This window comes from Copadichromis virginalis, linkage group LG7 (assembly GCF_057382275.1).
Source record: "Copadichromis virginalis isolate Kocher_CV1m ecotype Utaka linkage group LG7, C_Virginalis_male_GT1.1, whole genome shotgun sequence".
NCBI classification, from domain to species: Eukaryota; Metazoa; Chordata; class Actinopteri; order Cichliformes; family Cichlidae; genus Copadichromis; species Copadichromis virginalis.
Window position 1 is genome coordinate 62179319 of NC_140624.1, and position 21740 is coordinate 62201058.

General features: G+C 42.4%; 1 protein-coding gene across 3 annotated transcripts in view; it reads left to right on the forward strand.

Moving 5' to 3' along the window:
- sptan1 (spectrin alpha, non-erythrocytic 1) overlaps positions 1-21740 on the forward strand; it is a 37049-nt gene that overhangs the window by 14834 nt on the left and 475 nt on the right. Inside the window, exons 15-55 of one of the 3 annotated variants that reach the window (XM_085464624.1) lie at positions 873-1054; positions 1136-1379; positions 1543-1665; positions 1799-2016; positions 2346-2438; positions 2536-2670; positions 2875-3023; positions 3248-3304; positions 4607-4805; positions 5642-5746; positions 5843-5875; positions 5981-6016; positions 6526-6573; positions 8518-8609; positions 8752-8896; positions 8974-9155; positions 9259-9358; positions 9461-9658; positions 9736-9882; positions 9978-10081; positions 10637-10799; positions 11059-11073; positions 11907-12038; positions 12408-12545; positions 12631-12735; positions 12905-13113; positions 13198-13318; positions 13750-13871; positions 13957-14089; positions 14186-14284; positions 14390-14549; positions 15685-15761; positions 15966-16175; positions 16290-16586; positions 16918-17030; positions 17393-17410; positions 18677-18731; positions 20486-20682; positions 20797-20850; positions 20929-21075; positions 21576-21723. In XM_085464624.1, the coding sequence (XP_085320750.1) occupies positions 873-1054; positions 1136-1379; positions 1543-1665; positions 1799-2016; positions 2346-2438; positions 2536-2670; positions 2875-3023; positions 3248-3304; positions 4607-4805; positions 5642-5746; positions 5843-5875; positions 5981-6016; positions 6526-6573; positions 8518-8609; positions 8752-8896; positions 8974-9155; positions 9259-9358; positions 9461-9658; positions 9736-9882; positions 9978-10081; positions 10637-10799; positions 11059-11073; positions 11907-12038; positions 12408-12545; positions 12631-12735; positions 12905-13113; positions 13198-13318; positions 13750-13871; positions 13957-14089; positions 14186-14284; positions 14390-14549; positions 15685-15761; positions 15966-16175; positions 16290-16586; positions 16918-17030; positions 17393-17410; positions 18677-18731; positions 20486-20682; positions 20797-20850; positions 20929-21075; positions 21576-21723 (5303 nt within the window). The remainder of the gene's footprint in view (positions 1-872; positions 1055-1135; positions 1380-1542; positions 1666-1798; positions 2017-2345; positions 2439-2535; positions 2671-2874; positions 3024-3247; positions 3305-4606; positions 4806-5641; positions 5747-5842; positions 5876-5980; positions 6017-6525; positions 6574-8517; positions 8610-8751; positions 8897-8973; positions 9156-9258; positions 9359-9460; positions 9659-9735; positions 9883-9977; positions 10082-10636; positions 10800-11058; positions 11074-11906; positions 12039-12407; positions 12546-12630; positions 12736-12904; positions 13114-13197; positions 13319-13749; positions 13872-13956; positions 14090-14185; positions 14285-14389; positions 14550-15684; positions 15762-15965; positions 16176-16289; positions 16587-16917; positions 17031-17392; positions 17411-18676; positions 18732-20485; positions 20683-20796; positions 20851-20928; positions 21076-21575; positions 21724-21740) is intronic. The other 2 variants (XM_085464625.1, XM_085464626.1) reach the window with 2 other exon arrangements.

Here is a 21740-nt window from a genome sequence, read left to right on the forward strand (position 1 = left end):
GAATGGGTTATTTGAAGAGTTTCAGTCAGGTTTCAGAGCTCCTCACAGCACAGAAACCGCTTTAGTGAAGGTTACAAATGATCTTCTTATGGCCTCTGACAGTGGACTCATCTCTGTGCTTGTCCTGCTAGACCTCAGTGCAGCGTTCGATACTGTTGACCATAATATTTTATTCCAGTGTTCAGGGCATGCTGTAGGTATTACAGGTGTTTTGAATCATATCTATCTAATAGACTCCAATTTGTTCATGTAAGTGGAGAGTCCTCTTCGCACGCTAATACTCATTATGGAGTTCACAGGGTTCTGTACTAGGACCAATTCTGTTTACATTATACACGCTTCCCGTAGGCATTATCATCAGAAGACATAGCATACAACTGTATCTATCCATTAAGCCAAATATACACCAATTAGTTAAAGTGCAGGAGTGTTTTAAAGACCAGGTTATTGTACTTGGCCCTGACAATCATAGAAATATGGTATCTAACCAGATGGCATTATCTTTGCCTCCAGTAACACGGTGAGGAATCTTGGAGTCGTTTTTACGAATATTAAACAAATATGTGGGACTGCTTTCTTCTGTTTGAGCAATATCTCTAAAATGAGAAACAGTCTGTATCTGAACTAGTTCATTGGTTCTAGTTTTTCCTTCCCACTGTCGCCAAAGTGCTTCCTCAAAGGGGGCCATATAATAGTTAGGGTTTTTTATTTTCTTTGTTGAGTCTTTATCTTGAGTTATTTAGTACTGTATAAATAAAAATGAATTGAACTGAATAGCTGGGCCATTAATGTACTTGGAAAGCCCATGAAAGAAAAGTCTGTCCCTGGTGATTCGGAACAACAGTCAGAGCTTTTTTCTTTTTTCTTTAAAGGCATCAAGCTGCGTGAAGCCAACCAGCAGCAGCAGTTCAACAGAAATGTAGAGGACATAGAGCTGTGGCTGTATGAAGTGGAGGGCCACCTGGCTTCAGATGATTATGGAAAAGACCTGACAAGTGTTCAGAACCTGCAGAAGAAACATGCACTGCTGGAGGCTGATGTGGCAGCGCACCAGGTAACAAGCACTCAGCCCAAATTATGGAGCTCCCATACACTGCTTTGGTGAATGCGACACTAATGTAAATGTCCCCATCAGGATCGGATTGATGGCATAACAATCCAGGCCCGCCAGTTCCAGGAGGCTGGCCACTTTGATGCTGACAACATCCGCAAGAAGCAAGAGGCTTTGGTGGTTCGGTATGAAGCTCTGCGTGAACCCATGGCTGCACGCAAGCAGAAGCTGTCAGACTCTCTAAGGCTGCAGCAGCTGTTCAGAGATATTGAAGATGAGGAGACTTGGATCCGTGAGAAAGAGCCCATCGCTGCCTCTACTAACAGAGGTAAAATCAGACTAATTGTCTATGCAGCTCTAAGAAATTAAAGTTTGTAATTGGAGGTATATACTCATTGAAAGTGATCATTTCAGAAATAAAGTTTAAACTGGAGCCTCATATTTCAGATCACTGGAGCTCCATAAAATGTTTCTCTGACGTTTTTTCTCAGGCAAAGACTTGATTGGTGTCCAGAACTTGCTGAAGAAGCACCAGGCTCTGCAGGCTGAAATCACAGGTCACGAGCCTCGCATTAAGGCTGTCACCCAGAAGGGAGAAGCTATGGTGGAGGAAGGTATTGATTTAAATCCTAAGATTCCTCTGTTATCTTCAGTGAGATGATGGTGATGTTTAAATGCAAGTAAAATATCACTGCAACAGTGGGGGGGGGGGAAAAACAGCTGAGGTTTCATGGGTGTGGTGTCCAGGTCACTTTGCTGGTGAGGATGTGAAGGCTAAGCTGGCTGAGCTGCATGGGCGTTGGGACACTCTGAAGGCCAAGGCCTCCCAGAGGAGACAGGACCTTGAGGACTCTCTGCAGGCCCAGCAATACTTTGCTGATGCTAACGAGGCCGAGTCTTGGATGAGGGAAAAGGAACCCATTGTTGGGAGCACAGACTATGGCAAAGATGAGGACTCAGCTGAGGTACAGATTTTACAACAGAAGAATATACAGTGGTGTGAAAAAGTTTTTGTCTAATATTTAAATATGTTCTGAAACATTTAAGTGTGGCAAACATACAAAGAAATAGGAAATCAGGAAGAGAGCAAACACTTTTCACACCACTGTAACTGTCACTACCAATGAATTATTGTTGTGCTGTTAAAGTTTAAAATCTTATGATGTCGTTTTGGGGGGTTTTGTTATTTTTTTTGTTTTGTTTTTGCTCTATTAAAAGTTAAAGCGGGCTTAAAGCTTCCAATTAGTTCCCTTTGTGAGAAATGTAGTTGTGCTGAGTTGTTTCTTCTCCACAGGCTCTGCTAAAGAAGCACGAAGCCCTGATGTCTGACCTGAGCGCTTACGGCAGCAGTATCCAAGCCCTGAAGGAGCAGGCCCAGTCCTGCAGGGTAAGTTTAAAAAGTCCCTGAATTCTCATCTGTTCTGAAGCATCACTGTCTATTCGCAGAACACAAAATCAGTAACAAGTTTCTTTTAACTAAACAGCAACAAGTTGCACCAACCGATGATGAGACCGGGAAGGAGCTGGTCCTGGCCCTGTATGACTATCAGGAGAAGAGCCCACGTGAAGTTACCATGAAGAAAGGAGACATTCTCACTCTCCTCAACAGCACTAACAAGGTACGGCACTGTGAAGTAGTCCAGCATCAGTAAATATCGTAATTTAGTATCTTGGTCAAGGATATTGCAGATCTGGCATGCAGATTGCAGCAGCCAGGGATCAAACTACCAACCTTCCTATTAGTAGATGACCAGCTCTACTGCCTGACTCTCATCCACCCCGCCACATTACATACTAATGACTTCATCTCTCCCCTGCTGCAGGACTGGTGGAAAGTGGAGGTGAATGATCGCCAGGGCTTCGTTCCTGCTGCTTATGTGAAGAAGCTCGACCCCACCCAATCCTCATCCAGGGAGAACCTGCTGGATGAACATGGCAGCATTGCACTCCGCCAAGACCAGATTGAAAATCAGTAAGAAACCCACAGCCTGAACTCTTCTGTTTCAGAATCGGGTCCACTAATCCACTTTAACCTGTCTGCTCTGCACTTTAGTCTTTCTTTACTTCCATCCAGTTGTTTAACACTAATTACCTTGCTCCTGGCCCCTTGTCCTGTTTCGTCTGCTGTCCTATCTCTGTGTTTAACTACTTAATCTTTTCTTGCTGTGCTTTCGCCTTGCCTTGCCGCTTGTGCAGGCTTGTCACCAAGGAGGCCTGCAGCGTGTCTGTGCGCATGAAGCAGGTGGAAGAGCTGTGAGTAGGAACCAGTGCCCCTCTGCGTGTACTTGTGGTCGTGATACCTATAATAGATATCATCCATCACCCACCCCAAATTCCATGTTGTGTGACACTGTGTGTATTTCACCCCTGGCCTCTATTCAGTCCAGGATAGAAGCAGCTTCTGATGCACATCTGTTACATCCTTCTTATCCCAGGTTACCCTATAGGGATGTCAGTTTATGTTCTGCCCTACACACACTGGGATTTGATTGGTTCTTAGGTGTCTCAATGAATCAGTGAAATATTCAAAAATTATTTGAAATTTGTGTGACATATGTTTGTGTAACAAACTGGCTTGTCGATGTGTCTGGGTTTAGTTTGGAACAACGTTACTACGGCTGTAACCCCAGAGGCTAGGTGCCTTGCTGGCACCTAGGTTTCACAAAAGTGGATGAAAAGTTATTAAAAGGAGCATACAGTATTTATGTCACTACTTTTATTTTACAGCAACATCCCAGAGCCTTATTAAAAATCTAACAAAGCAAACACAGCTCTCAGGAAAAATGACCACACATTATTTTAACCATGTTCTTTATGATGCCTTTAAATTCAACACAAAATGTGCTTATTTACTTTTAGACTGGTAGAAAATAAATAAGTAAAGAAGGATAAATGATTAAAAGAAAAAAAATTAGTCTGACTTTGACCAATTAGGCTTTTTCCCTGACATTACGAATTTCCAATGTAATGCTTGCTAAACTTCAGATTAACATAGATTAACATTAAAATAACACATCTCATTTTATTATCATTGTAGTAGTGTTGTTGAATACTCTAAACACTTCTTAGCCCTGCATGAAAGTGGCAACCTGTCCAAGGTGTGCTCTGCCTTTCACCCCATGGTAGCTGGGAGAGGCTCTCCCCCCCCCCCCCTCTTTTTATCAAGATTTTCTAGATGCTTTGGTCCTTAAACACTCCCCATCATCAGGATGATGCCTGCCCCCAGGTACTGGTTTTATTAGATTATTCAATGCATCTATAAAATGTCATGAAGACCAGAGAGAAATATGTGTGGATGTTTCCTGACACAAGAGTAAAACGTTGTGGAGAATGGGACCCCTTCATTACTACACTACTCATCAATTATGATAATAAATTTCTGTCAGCCATACCATGCAAGGCTTCCTTCTCATGTCCCATGTCTACAGACTCCAAACACAAAGCATGTCAGTGTCCACCCACTTTTTAAATTTTATTTCACTTTTTTAAAGTTTGTAAAAATCTTTTTCTACTGCTTCGCTTACATTCTCTTTCTTTAATGTTCTTTTTTCCAAGATATGGTACTCTGTTAGAGTTGGGGGAGAAGCGCAAGGACATGCTTGAGAAAAGCTGCAAAAAGTTTATGTTATTCCGTGAGGCCAACGAGCTCCAGCAGTGGATTCATGAGAAGGAGAGCACCCTCACTAATGAGGAGATGGGCTCTGATCTGGAGCAGGTTGAGGTTCTACAGAAGAAGTTTGATGACTTCCAGAAGGTAATGTCTGTTGTTTTTCGTTTGTTTTGTTTTTTAAGCTTGATCCTTTTCCCAAAAATTCTACATGACTATTGACTTAAAGTTATCTGAATTACTTGCATATGGTCTTTACTTGTATGTGAATTGTAAACACAACAATTCAGTGACCATATAACAACTAAATTTGGCCCATGCAGTAGGACAGTGATCCAGAGCACCGAAGCAAATCTACAAAAAACAAAGAAAAAAAGCATAGAGGTGTTGCAAGGCCCAGTCAAAATTCTGAGCTCAGCCCACTGAAATGATGTGATTGGATGTTCACAGAGTTGTGCAGAAGCAAATTCCTGCGAACTGAAGCAACACTGTAAAGAAAAGTAGGCAAAAAACTCCTCCACAACAGTGTGCGAAACACACAAATAATTAAGTTGTGTAACATAGAACTGCAGCAGTCATATGAAAACCTTCTTTTTTTTATGGTAAATGGCCTGTATTTATATAGCGCTTTACTAGTCCCTAAGGACCCCAAAGCGCTTTACATATCCAGTCATCCACCCATTCACGCACACATTCACACACTGGTGATGGTAAGCTACATTGTAGCCACAGCCACCCTGGGGCGCACTGACAGAGGCGAGGCTGCCGGACACTGGCGCCACCAGGCCCTCTGACCACCACCAGTAGGCAACGGGTGAAGTGTCTTGCCCAAGGACACAACGACCGAGACTGTCCAAGCTGGGGCTCGAACCGGCAACCTTCCGATTACAAGGCGAACTCCCAACTCTTGAGCCACGATCGCCCCATGTATGTATTTGAATTTGAACAGACAGTGTATGACACTGTTCTTTCTCTCTTTCCAGGACCTCAAGGCCAATGAGTCTCGTCTGAGGGATATCAACAAAGTGGCTTCAGAGTTGGAGTCTGAAGGCCTTATGGCTGAGGAGGCCCCCATGGTTCAGGCTCAGGTAGGCGCTACCTCTCTGGATCGTATGTTATGTCACATAAATGAGCCATAATTAGCTGTCCTTTTAAAAAAACGTTTTTTTTCTCCTCATCTCCAGCAACAAGAGCTGCTTGGTGCTGCTCCTGGCAAGGTTGGTGTAGTTTCTGTTATTTATATTTGCATCCACTATAATAATTAAGACATTTTTTAGATATCATAGCAGTGTGCTTACTTGTGTGTCTCATTTGTTGAACAGGATGAAGCGGATTCTAAGACTGCATCTCCATGGAAGGTAAGCTCTAACTAACAGTAATTGGCCTCAAGACATCCTCAAACCTTCAGATGATCTTGTAAAGAACATGCATCACCTGAAAATACTTGGCAGCTAATCAGTCTTGATTTGATACTGTAACCATGCATGACTGCTCAGTGTTTGATACTTGTGTACTTGTTTCCTGCAATCATGCCCAGAATTACATTTTACTAGCATGGGGCATGATGACTCATGACTTTGTAGAATATGATTAGACATTGATGAGACAACTGAAGAGCTTGGAAACTCGTAATTTATTCCTAAGATCCTTTGTAACGGTTTTCATGTCTCGGGATGTCTCGGTTGTAACAAAAAACAGTGCTTGATTCATTCTCCTCCAGCCATGGTTGCAGTGCTAGTGAATGGTGTCTCAGTTGGTCTTGTGAGAACCAAGATTAACCCCGGGATTTTCCATAACGCTCTTGACTGGTGTGGTGTTTTTTGTGTCCTTCCCTCCATGTCCATGTTTGGTTTACCTTTGACTTTAGAATATACGCTTGGCTGTTCAAACAACGGCTAACTTTAATACAATCAAGGTAAGATGAACAAGTCCAATCCAACCACTCTGCGCATTGCGATCAGAAACACTAACCATACTGTGATAGTGTCACATGATCTATCCCCTCATGTTCACTGAAACCTGACTTCAGTATGAGAAGTGTTCCTTTTGTTTTTGTTTTTTAACACAATGCTTCCCGCACCATTTGTCCTGTCCTGGTCCTAATTATTGTTGCTGTAATATGAATGACATAATGCACAAGTTATGCTAAACCTGTCATGTTCTTTGTTTGTAATGTTCTTACCATGCAACCAGTCCTGTGCATCTCATCTCCATCATCCACCTACTTTTGTTTGTCCATCGCTGTCTGTGCTCATCAAATACTCAGTGCAAAGTAGCATAAATTGAGCACATTATTTGCATGACTGTGCTTGAGTGAAATATGTTAAATCTAGCTTTCCTTGTGTCACTGTTAAACTGTTCTTGAAATGTATGTTAGTGGGAATGACTTTGACCCTCTTAGCCACTTTTCCACCAAAAGTGCAAAAAAATTTAAAACAGGATCTCTTTTCAGGAGCTCCTTTCAGTCCACTGATGTTCTGTGTTTACACTCTAGCCTCAAGATCAGTATATTTTATACGGTCTAACTGCAAATGCTTAACCAGTTAGATAACTTCATTTTTGCAACCCCAAAGCTTATGAATTCTCATAAAGTACCAACCTGTAATTGTGAGCTTTTGGTGATGGAAAGTAATTTCTCTGGAGCTGATTTGGATTTCTGGCCCTGCCGCAGAAGCACTGAGGGTGTTGTGGAAACGTGGCTTAGTTAGGCGCTTTCAGACTGCAGAAGCTCAGGTCCTAAAACTATTGTAGGAAGTTCCCCTTTTCTTTCACCTCGGAGGATTTTAACTTACCTTTACTCAAGATGTGATTGAAGTCCAGACTTTGAATTGAAGCAGAATAGAAACAGAATAACTGTTTAAGATTTGTAGCTATTTCTATGAAGGCCACCATAGTTAGTTAGTATATAAATATACAAATATATTTAAAACATAATTTTGAATGAACGCTGTTTTTTATTATGTGGATGAAAATGAATGCCTAACATCGAGATGCTCTTGGCAACTTTTTTGCTGTCTCCTATAGGCTGAAAAACAAAAATAAATCTAAAGATTTCCTCCTTTACTTGAATCTACGTCTCTTCGTACCTTATATTGAGAGTTGCCATACTACTTTTTAATAGTTTGACCTAAAATCCAGTCAAAATATTAAACGAAATAGGAAGAATTAACAATTTTGACTCATCAAAGCTAAGTCTTTTCTTCTCGTTACGTGCGTTGTTGTCGTCACCCCGGTGAGAGGTGGGGCAATGTTGACCCCGAAGTTTGTGAATGCAATAACTCGAGGATCATAGTTGTGACGTAGGGTTCTTAAATTAATACCATAGGTGCATGTACTAGGAGGCTGACAGCTGCAGGTATTTTTATTTATTTTTTGGCTATGATTGTCATCCACATAAAAGAAAAAGTATTGTAGAAATGGAAGAAGCTGAAAAAGCATTACAAGGAAGTGAGACCACAAAAGTTGTTTATAAAGCCGTCTGCTTAACACGTGTCACAATAAGTGGATAACATCATTAACTTACAACCAAACCAAACATGGATTGAACTTCCTTTTCAGGCCTGTCGTCATCAAACCCATAAAGCACAATAAACACACAGCATGCTCCTTCTTGTTGTAGGGCCAACTGCAACCTGTTGTGCCACATTGGTTTTCCTATTTTATTGCAAATCCAAAATAAAAAGCACTTAGAGTTGTGCTCCCTGTGAGTCTGAAAGCGCCTCTTGTTTAGCGTATGCTCATTTCAATTGGTATACTGCAACTCATCTCAAATGTTACCACTAATGTCAGAAAAACATGCTCCAGACACAGGGAGCAGTGTGTGGGATGAGTGCTGTTTCATATTGTATGCTATGTGCAGGAGCTGAACAACCGCTGGCGATCCCTGCAACAGCTGGCTGAAGAAAGGAGCAACATGCTGGGCAGTGCACATGAGGTGCAGCGCTTCCACAGGTACAAATCCAAAGTGGGATATCGCCTGTGATCATCAGTCATCGAGTTCACTCTCTGCTTTGTGTTATTTATTAGAGAAACAGGCTTTTGGAACATTTTGTCAGCTACAACAATTAACTTGAGTTGTGTTGTGTGTCCTAAGGGATGCTGATGAGACTAAAGAGTGGATTGAGGAGAAGAACCAGGCCTTGAACACTGACAACTACGGTCACGACTTGGCCAGTGTCCAGGCTTTGCAGCGCAAACACGAGGGCTTTGAGAGGGACCTGGCTGCCCTGGGGGATAAGGTCAGATTTACTTTTAGTAATTTTAAGCCTGAAATCTTGTATTTATTTTTTATTAATTTTCCCATTTCTCTACTTAGGTTAACTCTCTTGGAGAGACAGCAGAGCGCTTGATCCAGTCTCACCCTGAAGCGGTGGATGACATCCAGGAGAAATGCACAGAGCTGAACACTGCCTGGAGCAGCCTGGTGGGACGTGCTGACCAGCGCAAAGACAAGCTTGGCAATTCCCATGACCTGCAGCGTTTCCTCTCTGACTTCAGGTGGGGGCGGGACTGCTGGATCCAAAAATGTTTAACATTTTTTGAGGAAATGTCTTAGAGATATGCAGGGTTTTGACTGACTGCAATTCTTTACTGTGCATAGAGATCTCATGTCCTGGATCAATGGCATCCGAGGATTAGTGTCCTCAGAGGAGCTGGCTAAGGATGTGACTGGAGCCGAGGCCCTTTTAGAAAGACACCAGGTATCAAATATTTAGTCTTGTTCTTTCTTTGCGTGTTTTCCAATATAAGTTATTGCTTAACTCTAACTCTGTCTTCTTTCTTGTTTGTTTTTCTCTCTCCAGGAACACCGTACAGAGATTGATGCTCGGGCTGGTACTTTCCAGGCGTTTGAACAGTTCGGACAGCAGCTGCTGGCTCGAGGCCACTATGCTAGTCCTGAGATTCAGCAAAAACTCGAGGCTTTAGACCGTGAGCGCGCTGATCTGGAGAAGGCCTGGGTGCAGCGCCGCATGATGTTGGATCAGTGCCTAGAACTCCAGGTAATGACATCCTTGGACATGAAGCAGACAGTTAAAGACCATATTTCAGCCACTGAAGGTTGTTTGCCCATCCACAGCTTTTTAACAGAGACTGTGAGCAGGCTGAGAACTGGATGGCAGCTCGTGAAGCCTTCCTCGCCAGTGATGACAAGGGTGACTCCCTGGACAGTGTGGAGGCCCTCATTAAGAAACATGAAGACTTTGACAAGGCCATCAACGTTCAGGTCAGTGAGGCATTTCGTTGCTCCGTGAAAGCTTTGAAAACCGACTGCTATTACCCTCTTTTGTCTTGATCATTAAATCCTGGCTTGATTTACAGGAGGAGAAGATTGCTGCTTTGCAGTCTTTTGCTGACCAGTTGATTGGAGCCGACCATTACGCCAAACCTGAGATTCTTAACCGCCGCAATGAAGTTCTTGACAGGTAGAAAACGTGGTTGTTAAACTTGATCACTGACACAATCCTAATTTTGTTTATCTACAGATGCTCAAGTTGTGTGATAAAGTAGTTTTGTGGACAGTTGCATTTGCATTTGGAAGTTGTTGCTTGCACTACAAAAGGGGAGCTTAATTCAAAACGCACATATGTTAGTGACGCCGCGAAATAGAAATAAAAAAATAAGACGCACCTGAGAAAAAGCATTTGGAGTTTCTAAATAATGAGGAAGCAATAACACACAGGTGTGCTGTGCAACAGAACAAGACCTAAACTCCCATAGAAAACTCCCTACATCTTAAAATTCTCGAGTACGTTATTTTCTTAATGTCATCTTGAATTGTACCATTACTTATGATGAGGTGATAAGAAAAGCTACATTTTCTTTGTTCACATATCATAAACGTTTTGGGGGGAAAAATCATACATGAGATCTCCCAAAGCATCAAGAATCTGCCAAACAAACCCGTGGCGGATTCTGTAAAATGTTTGTGTGCTGTGTTTGAGCTTGCCTTTAAAAGCTAATTTAATGATGTTTGAAAGGTGGCGCCGGCTGAAGGCACAGATGATCGAAAAGCGCTCCAAGCTGGGTGAATCCCAGACCCTGCAGCAGTTTAGTCGTGATGTGGATGAAATTGAGGCTTGGATCAGTGAGAAACTGCAGACTGCAACTGATGAGTCTTACAAGGATCCCACCAACATCCAGGTACGCACTTGGGAAACCCGACTCGGAGCTGAAGCTCTGCTGCACATACAGAACGAGTTTTAAATGGGAATGTACGTCTCACATATGGATTTAGTGAAGAAATATGAGATAATTTACTTACGTTCTAAGGCAAGAGGCTAATCCAAATATAAACATTGTTTGTCTGTTTTGCCTTGTTGATACTCTTTACCTGATCCCTTCCAGTGCCCTGTCTGCAGTAAGACTGAATCTTTCTCTCACTCTTATTTTGTTTTTATAGCTGTCCAAGCTGCTGGTAAGTCTGAGTAGTGTGTCAGCTGACTAACAAGCAAGCAGAATATCTGCTGTGTGTCTATGTCTGTGCTATGTGTGTAGACACAATAGAGCGTGATAAGCATTCCAACCGTCCTCATCCAGCACTGTTGAGTGCCAGCTTCTTTTCACTTGAGTTTCAATTCAACTCATTCATTCTTCTTTAATTCTGTGTTAATTTTGTACTTTATCCCAGGTTAGTTTATCAAAGACTGCTGGTTGGTGGGTGTGACTTCCATTTTTATGTTGATTTCTTGGTTGAGGAGCTACTTTAAGCTTGCTTCAGATGTTTAAATCCAGACTCAAACTGATTAGAGTAATGATTAGATAGCACTACATACTGATAGCTGTGGAATTTTCCACTGGTGCCATTGCATCTCTTCAGAGCAGCTGTAAAGGAAACGGATGGATATAAACAAGAAGCAACTTTGTAGTGACTCCTCCCCCTCTATATTTCCTTAAAGTCAGGTCCGTTGCAGACATTGCTGCCATTTTGTGTTGTTTACTCATTTGTTTTATGTGTCTGTCAGTGTCTTGAAACATTGCCTGTCATAGTTGCTTTTAGGTTTTTTTGTGTCCTTGTACATTAAAGTGTTTCCGTTACAATAATTATATAAACTAATTTACATCTGACGTTAATATCGACTGCATATCAGTTCGTTGGCTTTAATTTTGGCTTTTGCATTGAATGTAAGTATGAAAGCATTGCTGCGTTAAATGACTTTGTGAAGCTGTGAGCTGTAAATATTTCCACCGTTAATAAGGATGATGTAGTTCTAATGTCGTGGTTCTTTCCCCATCTGTGTCCACCATCAGAGTAAGCATCAGAAACATCAGGCGTTTGAGGCCGAGCTGCACGCCAATGCAGACAGAATTCGTGGAGTCATTGACACAGGCAACGCCCTGATCCAGAGAGGAGCCTGTGCCGGCAGCGAGGATGCAGTCAAGGTGCATTTATCAAGTGTGCATACTGTGGAACATTTCACCTGTCAGCACCTATACATGAATGTCATGACTATAGTGACCAAAATGAAGACTATCGGTAGAACGTGTTTAAGAAGCATGATGCTGACCATTTTATTTCACCAGATTTTACAGTGAACAAGAAAATGTCCTGTGCAAATAAGGGTTAGAGAACAGAAAAAACATATTGAATATTGAAAATAATCATTTGTTTTTGTTTTTTAATGAATGTGAAGCCGATCCCTCACATAGATTTCCACTTCTCTGAACAGAACATACATGGCAGCATCATTTTATGTCAAAAAACGGAGATCTGATGTACAAACCTATAAGCTGTACCTGTCTGTTGCGCAGGCACGTCTCAGTGCTTTGGATGAACAGTGGCAGTTCCTCGTCAACAAATCTGCAGAAAAGAGCCAGAAACTCAAAGAGGCCAACAAGCAGCAGAACTTCAATACTGGCATCAAGGACTTTGACTTCTGGCTCTCTGAGGTAACAATCTGCTTGCCGACTATAAACACTGGTACTAACAGAAAGCAGATGATCTCAAAGACGGATGCATGGTGTTGTTTCTCAGGTGGAAGCCCTTCTTGCCTCAGAGGATTATGGAAAGGATCTGGCTTCAGTCAACAATCTGCTGAAGAAACACCAGCTGCTGGAGGCTGATATTTCTGCCCATGAGGTACACAGCTCATTTTTTTATATAAATGTATATCATTCTCTACGCAATACATACTAAAGTAAAGCCTCCCTCTGACTGGGTATTCTGCTACTGTAATAAATCAGTAATTCCAAACGCGAGTTGTCTAAAATATAGTGAAGTTCTCTCACCGTATTTTTTCTGCTTGCAGGATCGTCTGAAGGATCTGAACGGCCAGGCCGACAGCCTGATGGCCAGCAATGCTTTCGATACTACTCAGGTGAAGGACAAGCGTGATGCTGTCAACGGCCGCTTCGCTAAAATCAAGAATATGGCAGCCAGCCGTCGTGCTAAACTAAACGAATCCCACCGCCTGCACCAGTTTTTCAGAGACCTGGATGATGAAGAGTCTTGGATCAAGTGAGAAAGTGCCCTATGTTCATATTCTTTCTATGAGGAGAATCTCCACTTAAACATGTGAAATTCTGCCGGTGTCCCACACAGAGAGAAAAAGCTACTTGTGAGTTCGGAGGACTATGGACGTGATTTGACAGGAGTACAGAATCTGAGGAAGAAACACAAGAGGCTGGAGGCTGAGCTTGGAGCCCACGAGCCAGCCATCCAGGTAGAATTTGTCATATTCATTCTTTAAGATTTTTCTACTTAGCCTAAGGAAAATTAAGCGATCCAGATATTATACAGTACCGCTGGTTTCATATTTTCTTTTCAAAATATGAAACCAGCTGACATTTTTTTATTTCCTTTTAAATCTGTTTTAGTCCCTTCCACAGGGGGAAATGATCCAAGGCTAGGTTATGGCTAGATGGGTGGCACGGTAGTTAGCACTGTTGCCTCACAGCAAGAAGGTCCCGAGTTTGCATGTTCTCCCCATGTTTGCGTGGTTCTATCCGGGTACTCCAGCTTCCTCCCACAGTTCAAAGACATGTAGTTAAACTCTGAAGGGTTTACTCTAAATTGCCACATTGTGAATTTGTCGATTATGCTGTAAAATTCTTGTAGAATGGCTGATTGGATCTGTGTTGTGTGTGTTCCAAGTCTGTGCTGGACACTGGGAAGAAGTTGTCAGATGACAACACTATTGGCCAGGAGGAGATCCAGCAGAGGCTCGCCCAGTTTGTTGACCACTGGAAAGAACTTAAGGACTTATCTGGAGCGAGGTGGGCTCCCTGGGTTACACAGATTCACCCAACTCACACACACACACTCTTACACATCTGCTTTTGTCTGTGTTTGTGGTCCCAGAGGAAAGAGGCTTGAGGAATCGTTGGAGTACCAGCAGTTTGTGGCGAATGTGGAAGAAGAAGAAGCCTGGATTAATGAGAAGTTGAATCTAGTGGGAAGTGAGGACTACGGAGACACGCTTGCTGCTGTGCAGGTGCTTCATTGTTACACTATGTTGCATAACAGATCCTGAAATGAGGCTTGTTGATGGGTTTTACTGATTATAACTGAAAATTGTTGTTTTTAACAGGGTTTACTGAAAAAGCATGAAGCATTTGAGACTGATTTCACTGTACACAGAGACAGAGTGAATGATGTGTGTGCTAACGGAGAGGAGCTCATCAAGAAGGTACCTGCTCTGCTCCATACCGAGTAAAAACACTGTTTTGCAACTATATCAAGCAGTAGAGCTGAAAGAAAAGTTCCCAACATGGCTTTTGTGTATTTGCAACAGAACAATCATCATGTGGACAACATCAGTGCCAAGATGTCAGCTCTGCGAGGAAAAGTGTCTGAGCTGGAAAGGGCTGCAGCACAGAGGAAGGCCAAGCTGGACGAAAACTCTGCCTTCCTGCAGTTCAACTGGAAGGCCGACGTTGTGGAATCCTGGATCGGTACAATAACAGTTTGTTCAGTCTCTTCTATAAAAGTCTATCGTGAATATGTGGCAAAGTACTATATAGATGCCAGTATAGTTCTACTTTTAGTGTACACCTTCCATAAGTGTTTAATAAGAGATGATAGTCATTGTACTCAGTTTATTAGTGTTAATCCTGATTAAACAATATCTTTCATATTTTTTCTTCAGTTACAGTTTTAGTTTCATGCTTTTTGTCACCCGAGTTTACAATGGGTGTGTATGGGATGGCATGTTGGCTGTTTCAACTGCTCGGGTTTCAGAAATGATAAAAATTAATCTAAAAACTTTCTTTCAACTGCTGCTGTGTCCAGCGTTCACTCTATAGCAGTCGTTTAGCCTCAAAACATGGCCACCACTGCCCACTTTCCAACGATTCTTTCCTAGAAGTTATAACTTTTTAAACTTTTTGAACTGTGTGGATCCAAGTGAAGGGAGTAGCCGTAATTTCTAACCGACTGATAGAGATCTATTGTATTTTCAGTAAGTAGTTTCTCTCAGCAGCACTTTTTAACCACATTTTTGACACCAGGAATATTAAAAAAACACTGTTTTGTAGAACAAGTCCTTGAGACTTTCACCTTGATAGGAGTTGTGGTCTTGAATTTAGAAGCAGTTTTTCAGCAGGTGCACTGAGGCAGATTTGACAGGGATTTGTCACAGAGTAACAGTATGTCAGTAGTTACTGCTGTCTAACCGAAAGCTGTTGGCTCCATTTTCAGTTTATGGGAATGATAGAGCATTCTGATTGGCACATGAACTTCAGGGCTATTTTTCATTGGTGGATTTGTCTTCAGCAGACAGCTGGTTCAAATCTGGCCAGTTGGAGGCGGTTCATGAATTTTAGAATTAACTTTTCTAACCCGATGATTAGAAGTGAAGTCATTTACCTGTCAGTATTTTTCTAATGTACATTTTAAAGTTATTCAGCCACTTCTGTGTGAACTTGGGCTTTCAACAGTTCTGAACTTTGGCTTTCAGGTGATGATTTGGTCTATTTCAGCTCATTCAACTTTTTTTTCCACCAAAGCTTCAGCAATTATTTTTCTTTAGGAAATGCATTCTGTAGTTTCCTGCGTTACCATAATTTATAACTTGCACTTTGTGTTTAGGTGAGAAAGAAAACAGCCTGAAGACTGACGACTATGGCAGAGACCTGTCCTCTGTGCAAACGCTGCTTACCAAACAGGTCCGCCCTCACCCAGAAAAGTTCCCTGTTTTCCATCCACACCATTTTGTTGTTTTGCTCTGTGCTGGGCCTCGCTGTTTGTCATTTGTATTTCATATATGGATTTGGATGAGCAGATTGCCATCAGTTCTATAACACTGCAGATGGAAACAACATACATCCTAGACTAGTGCAATCCTGATCTTTTTGTATCTCTATGTACAGGAGACGTTTGATGCTGGCCTGCAGGCCTTCCAGCAGGAGGGCATCACCAATATTACAACTCTGAAAGACCAGCTGCTGGCTGCCAAACACGTCCAGTCAAAAGCCATCGAAGCTCGTCACGCTTCCCTAATGAAACGCTGGAATCAGCTACTGTCGAACTCTGCTTCACGCAAGAAGAAGCTTCTGGAAGCCCAGGAACATTTCAGAAAGGTAAATAAATGTTTTAAGTTCCCCTCTCAAATCGGAGCATTTTATCAATCCCGAAGGACTTATCTTAAAGTTTGACTCATTTTAAGGATCCTGTCTTCTCTCCTCCTTCTCTAGGTCGAAGACTTGTTCTTGACATTTGCTAAAAAGGCGTCAGCCTTTAACAGCTGGTTTGAGAATGCTGAGGAGGATTTGACAGACCCTGTGAGGTGCAACTCTCTGGAGGAGATCAAAGCCCTGCGTGAAGCCCACGAGGCTTTCCGTTCCTCACTGAGCTCAGCTCAAGCCGACTTTAACCAACTGGCAGAACTGGACCAACAGATCAAGAGCTACCAGGTGGTGTCCAATCCCTACACCTGGTTCACCATGGAGGCCCTGGAGGAGACCTGGAGGAACCTGCAGAAGATCATCAAGGTTCTCCATGATAGAATATGTACTCCTTACATTCACAAATGCACTTCTGCACTTCTTCTGTTGGCTTTTCCAATGACATCTCTCCACGTGCATATCGTTTCTTACCAGAAAACTTTATACTTTTCTGTTTATTGGAAATATTCTACAATATACAAACTATCTGCCTTATCTTCCTCTTTAACCCAGCTCAGTCTGCCATTTCTTAATTTATGTCTGAACCATCATTGCTTCGCATCTTTGTACACATGCAAAGATGTGAAGTGGTGGTGTAGTGTAGATTTGTGTGCCTTCAGTTCAGTTTAACTGTTGCATTCTCCGTAAATGTGTGTAGGAGCGTGAGCTAGAGCTGCAGAAGGAGCAGAGGAGGCAGGAGGAAAACGACAAGCTGCGTCAGGAGTTCGCGCAGCACGCCAACGCCTTCCACCAGTGGCTACAGGAGACCAGGTAAAGGATGTGCTTATCCAGCTGACCCTGTGATTCATGTGGCGTTTGTGCTGTGTGGCTCAGGCTGCTTTATCAGAAGTGTTCAGTAATCTTGTGGTTTTAGAAGACAGGCTGACTCAGTTGCATGATTTGAAACGCTGCTAGTGACTGAAGTTTGTGTAAAGGTGCTCTCTGCATTGTTGCATGTCTGTGTTTGTGCTGAGGTAATATTAGGTAGATTTACACAAAGCAAAGTCGAGCTGTGGTACGTTGGCAAGTAAGCAAGTGTGATGCTGTATTGTCATCTCATGTTGTTAACGTGTATTTCTCTCTCTCTTTGTCCCTCCTTCCTCGTCGCTGCTTGGGATCACTGTGCTAATCAGGACATATCTTCTGGATGGGTTAATATCACTTAAACTTTTATTATGATTAAGTGTGTGTGGGTGTGAAAGTGATGTAGGATGTGAAAGTAAATCTTGATCTCAAAGGTGGGTGATGTTTAGAAATGATCTCCTTCCATGTTTTTGTGTGCTGTCTAATCTCTAGTTCTTCCTGCCCCATCCTCTTCTGAATAGCATATCAGTGTCTATCAGTAACAAATTGCTGATAATCTTTCTGGGAGGCCAACCTCTTTCAAGGATTGCTCTTGTTTCTGGGGCTTTCTCTTAGGGCTGTGACCTCATGCACTTAGGTTTAAAAGAATAGCACACTGAGCCCTGGTGTGCTCAGCAGCACCTAGCTACTCCACTAACACTCCTCACTCAGTCCTTGAACTTTAAGCACCAGGCAGCTCTGCTTTCAAGCAGTAGTCTGTTCCCGTGTACGACAGGTAAGGAAACTGCAAACAGTTTGAATCCATAATCTGCTACAAATTAAAATGCCTGCTCACACATGCGGCACCTTTTTATAATTAGACAGATGAGCTGTCAGTGGAGGATGAATAGGGCCAATCTGTGAGCGTATTGTGATGTCTAGCAGTGCAGTCAATCTACACCAAACTCTGGAGCTACAAAAAACGAAACAACGATGGAAGAGCCAAAAAGTGTAGTTCCTCTAATGGCCACTTGAGTCTGCTTCCACAGACTACCAATTTTACAGCAGAAATATACACGTTTACCTGGAAGCACGAACCATTTTCGTCTCTGAATAGTTTCAGAGGTTCTCGGTCTTCTACATTGGCACTGTCAAAGTAAGAAAGTGAAACATCAATGCAAGAATTACCTCATAGTTAGTCTTTGATTTTAATGCGTTGTGGCTGATGAATGTATATTCACACAAACATGCAGTGACTTTAGGGCCCACATCATTCCCTGTAACAGAAAACTGATGATCCGCTGCAGTTTTCACTCCTCTTTGCATGGTTTGGATTATCATTAAATTTATATTATGAAAGCTGCTCTTCTATGTGGCAGTTAAGTCAGCATAAAAACGCTCAACTTTCAAATGGGAGGAAAACAGTTTGATCTTAGAGGTGACGGCCCAAATTATACATTAAAGACGCTGAATTATTTGGATCTGCAAACACTGTTTGGTGCATCATTTAGAGTGGTTTTTGTGGGAACACTGGGTGTAGAAGAGTGTGTCTAATCCTATTAACAGAGTGTGTGTGAGATTGATTCCAAACATTATCTGTTTCTGCTTTTATAATAACTCCTTGTTGCTGTCAGGTCATGTATGGTGGAAGAGTCTGGTACCCTTGAATCCCAACTGGAGGCCACCAAGGTAAATACTACTTTTACTGTTAAAGTCACATCAAGGGATAAGTGTGAGGGGTTCAAGGCTGTCTTCACACAGTATGACGACAGACCATGGCCCAAGGCAGAGGGGATATATACCTATACGTTTCAGGCTTCACTTTGTATGGGGTGATGGTATGCACTGCCCAGCTGAAATGTTGATCTGTTACTTTGCTTGTAATGTACTGACCACTCAAAGCATTTTAAAGTACAAATCGCATTTTACACTCCGTTCTTCTAGACTCTTACATCCATGATCAATTCAAATTTTTATATAGTGCACTAAATCACAACAGCAATCGTCTCAATGCGCTTTATATTTTAAGTTAGAGACCCTACAATAATACAGAGAAAATCCCAACAATTATACGACCAACAGGGGGAAAGAAAAGCTTCCTTTTAACTGGAAATAACCTTTGGCAGAATCGGGCTCAGGAAGGGGCGCCCATCTGCCGCCACCAATTGGGGGCAAGGGGAGGAAGACGGGACAAATACACACCATGGAAGAAACTGTGACCAAGTTAGTTTGTATACAACTGGGCTATTATTCACCACAGTGATGAAGTTCCCCTTTGTTTTGATGCCATACAGCATACTTTCATGACATGATTTGATTTGCTAATGCCAACACTAGAGCCTTTGAATAAATTGACAGGTTAGCGATTAAAATGTTTTCTCAACTTTTAAATGCAAGGGCTTAATACCATTCTACCCTAAAAATTTCTGTTCTGGTTCTGCCTGAAGTTTCTTCCTGTTAAAAAGGAGTTTTTCTTCTTCCCACTGTCACAAAGCGCTCATGGATAGGTTGTTTGATTTTTGGGGTTTTCTTACTATTATTACAGCAGGGGTGTCGAATCCCAGGCCTCAGGTTTTAGACCCTGGGTCAACACACCTGAATCAAATGATTAGTTTATTACCAGGCTTCTGGAGAACTTCAAGACATGTTGAAGAGGTAATTTAGCCATTTAAATCAGCTGTGTTGGATCAAGGACACATCTAAAACCTGCGGGACACCGGCTCTTGAGGCCTGGAGTTCGACACCTTTGTATACACGTTCTTCACTTTACAACAGGGGTCTCAAACTCCAGTCCTCGAGACCTGGTGTCCTGCAACTTTTCCATGTGTCCCTGTTGCAACAAGTGGCAGTTCAGCCATTTGATTCATGTTACAGCAGCTCATGAGTGAATGAACAGTGCAATAAAAGTACACTTAAATTTATTTGAGTAGTGTTAGGGGTTGCCACTTCAGCATGCAGTCAAGTTCTGTACTCTTGCTAATGACCTACTGATTTTATTCAGGTGTTTTGCAACAGGGACACATGGAAAAGTTGCAGGACACCAGCCCTCAAGGACTGGAGTTTGAGGCCCCTGCCTTACAATATAAGGCCCCTTGACACTGTTGGTGATTTGGTAAATCATCATTAAAAAGAAAAGAAAGAAAAGCAGAAGTAATAAGCAGCTATTTAACTGCTAATGAACTCACAACTTCCCTTGTGAGTTACTCATTGATGTCACTAGATATAGATTTCCTAGTCACTCCGGTAATGATGAGGCACACTCACTGTCAAGTCTTGAAGCAAGATGGGCATGTTAGTTTCCCCTTAATTATGCTTATTGTTCAAAATTAGGTTGATAATAAACACAGACTAAAATCAGAAAGGAAATGCATTGTTAAGCATCGCACAGTTGTTTGCAGCTTTTATTGAAGGGTGTGTGTGTGTGTGTGTGTGTGTGTGCACAGCGTAAGCACCAGGAGATCCGTGCTATGCGCAGCCAGCTGAAGAAGATTGAAGACTTGGGTGCAGCTATGGAAGAGGCACTGATCTTGGACAATAAGTATACAGAGCATAGCACAGTTGGCTTGGCCCAGCAGTGGGACCAATTGGACCAACTGGGAATGAGGATGCAGCACAACCTGGAACAACAGATACAGGCCAGGTATACAGTGCAACAGTAACTGCATGTCACTGAAGTGATGTGAATCTCAAACACTCTACTGCTTTTACAGTTGCTGCGTGAAATGCATGTTTCTTTTTATTCTTCCTCTTTCAGAAATACCACTGGAGTGACAGAAGAGGCTCTGAAGGAATTCAGTATGATGTTCAAGTAAGTGGCTCTCTCCTGACTGCATTAGGTCTTTCTGTGTCAAGGTCAAAATCCTTATCTTCACCCATTTCTTTGTAGACACTTTGACAAAGAGAAGTCTGGCCGTCTGAACCACCAAGAGTTCAAGTCATGTCTCCGCTCACTGGGCTATGATTTGCCCATGGTGGAAGAGGGAGAACCTGATCCTGAGTTTGAGGCCATACTCGACACTGTGGATCCCAATAGGTCTGTTGCATTTCAGGGCGTTTAGAGATCATTTATCCAATCCATATTAATTACCAGTGTCTTAGAAGACAGCACGCACTCACTGCAAATTCACCTTCTTGTAATTGTTGCACTGCAGTTTTAATTTTCTTCTCTGCCAGACATGCTGAACAGGTCTCCTTCAGTGCATGTTTGCTTCATTTTTATGATACCAGTTTAACTTGGCAGGAGTTACAGACCTTCACATTAACCAATTATAGTGTCCAGCACAAGCTGACCTCCAGTCCCCTGCTGAGGTTTCAATTTCCAAGACCTGTAATGTTACCACTCTTACGAACAGGATGCAAACACATTAGAAAACTCTGCTTTACAGCGCTGTCTCCTTTGGCATCATTATTGGATCATTATTTGATCTCAAATCTTTTCAAGTTCTTCATTAGAGCAGCATTTAAATGTAGCATATGCTCTTTCCTATGAGGAGGAAAGCTAGTATGTTTCCTGACTGTGAGAACTGTCTGCAGGGATGGAAACGTGTCGCTGCAGGAGTACATGGCGTTCATGATCAGCCGTGAAACTGAGAACGTCAAGTCTAGTGAGGAGATCGAGAGCGCCTTCCGAGCCCTCAGCGCTGAAAACAAACCCTACGTCACTAAAGAGGAGCTCTACCAGGTCAGACATGTTCTGCT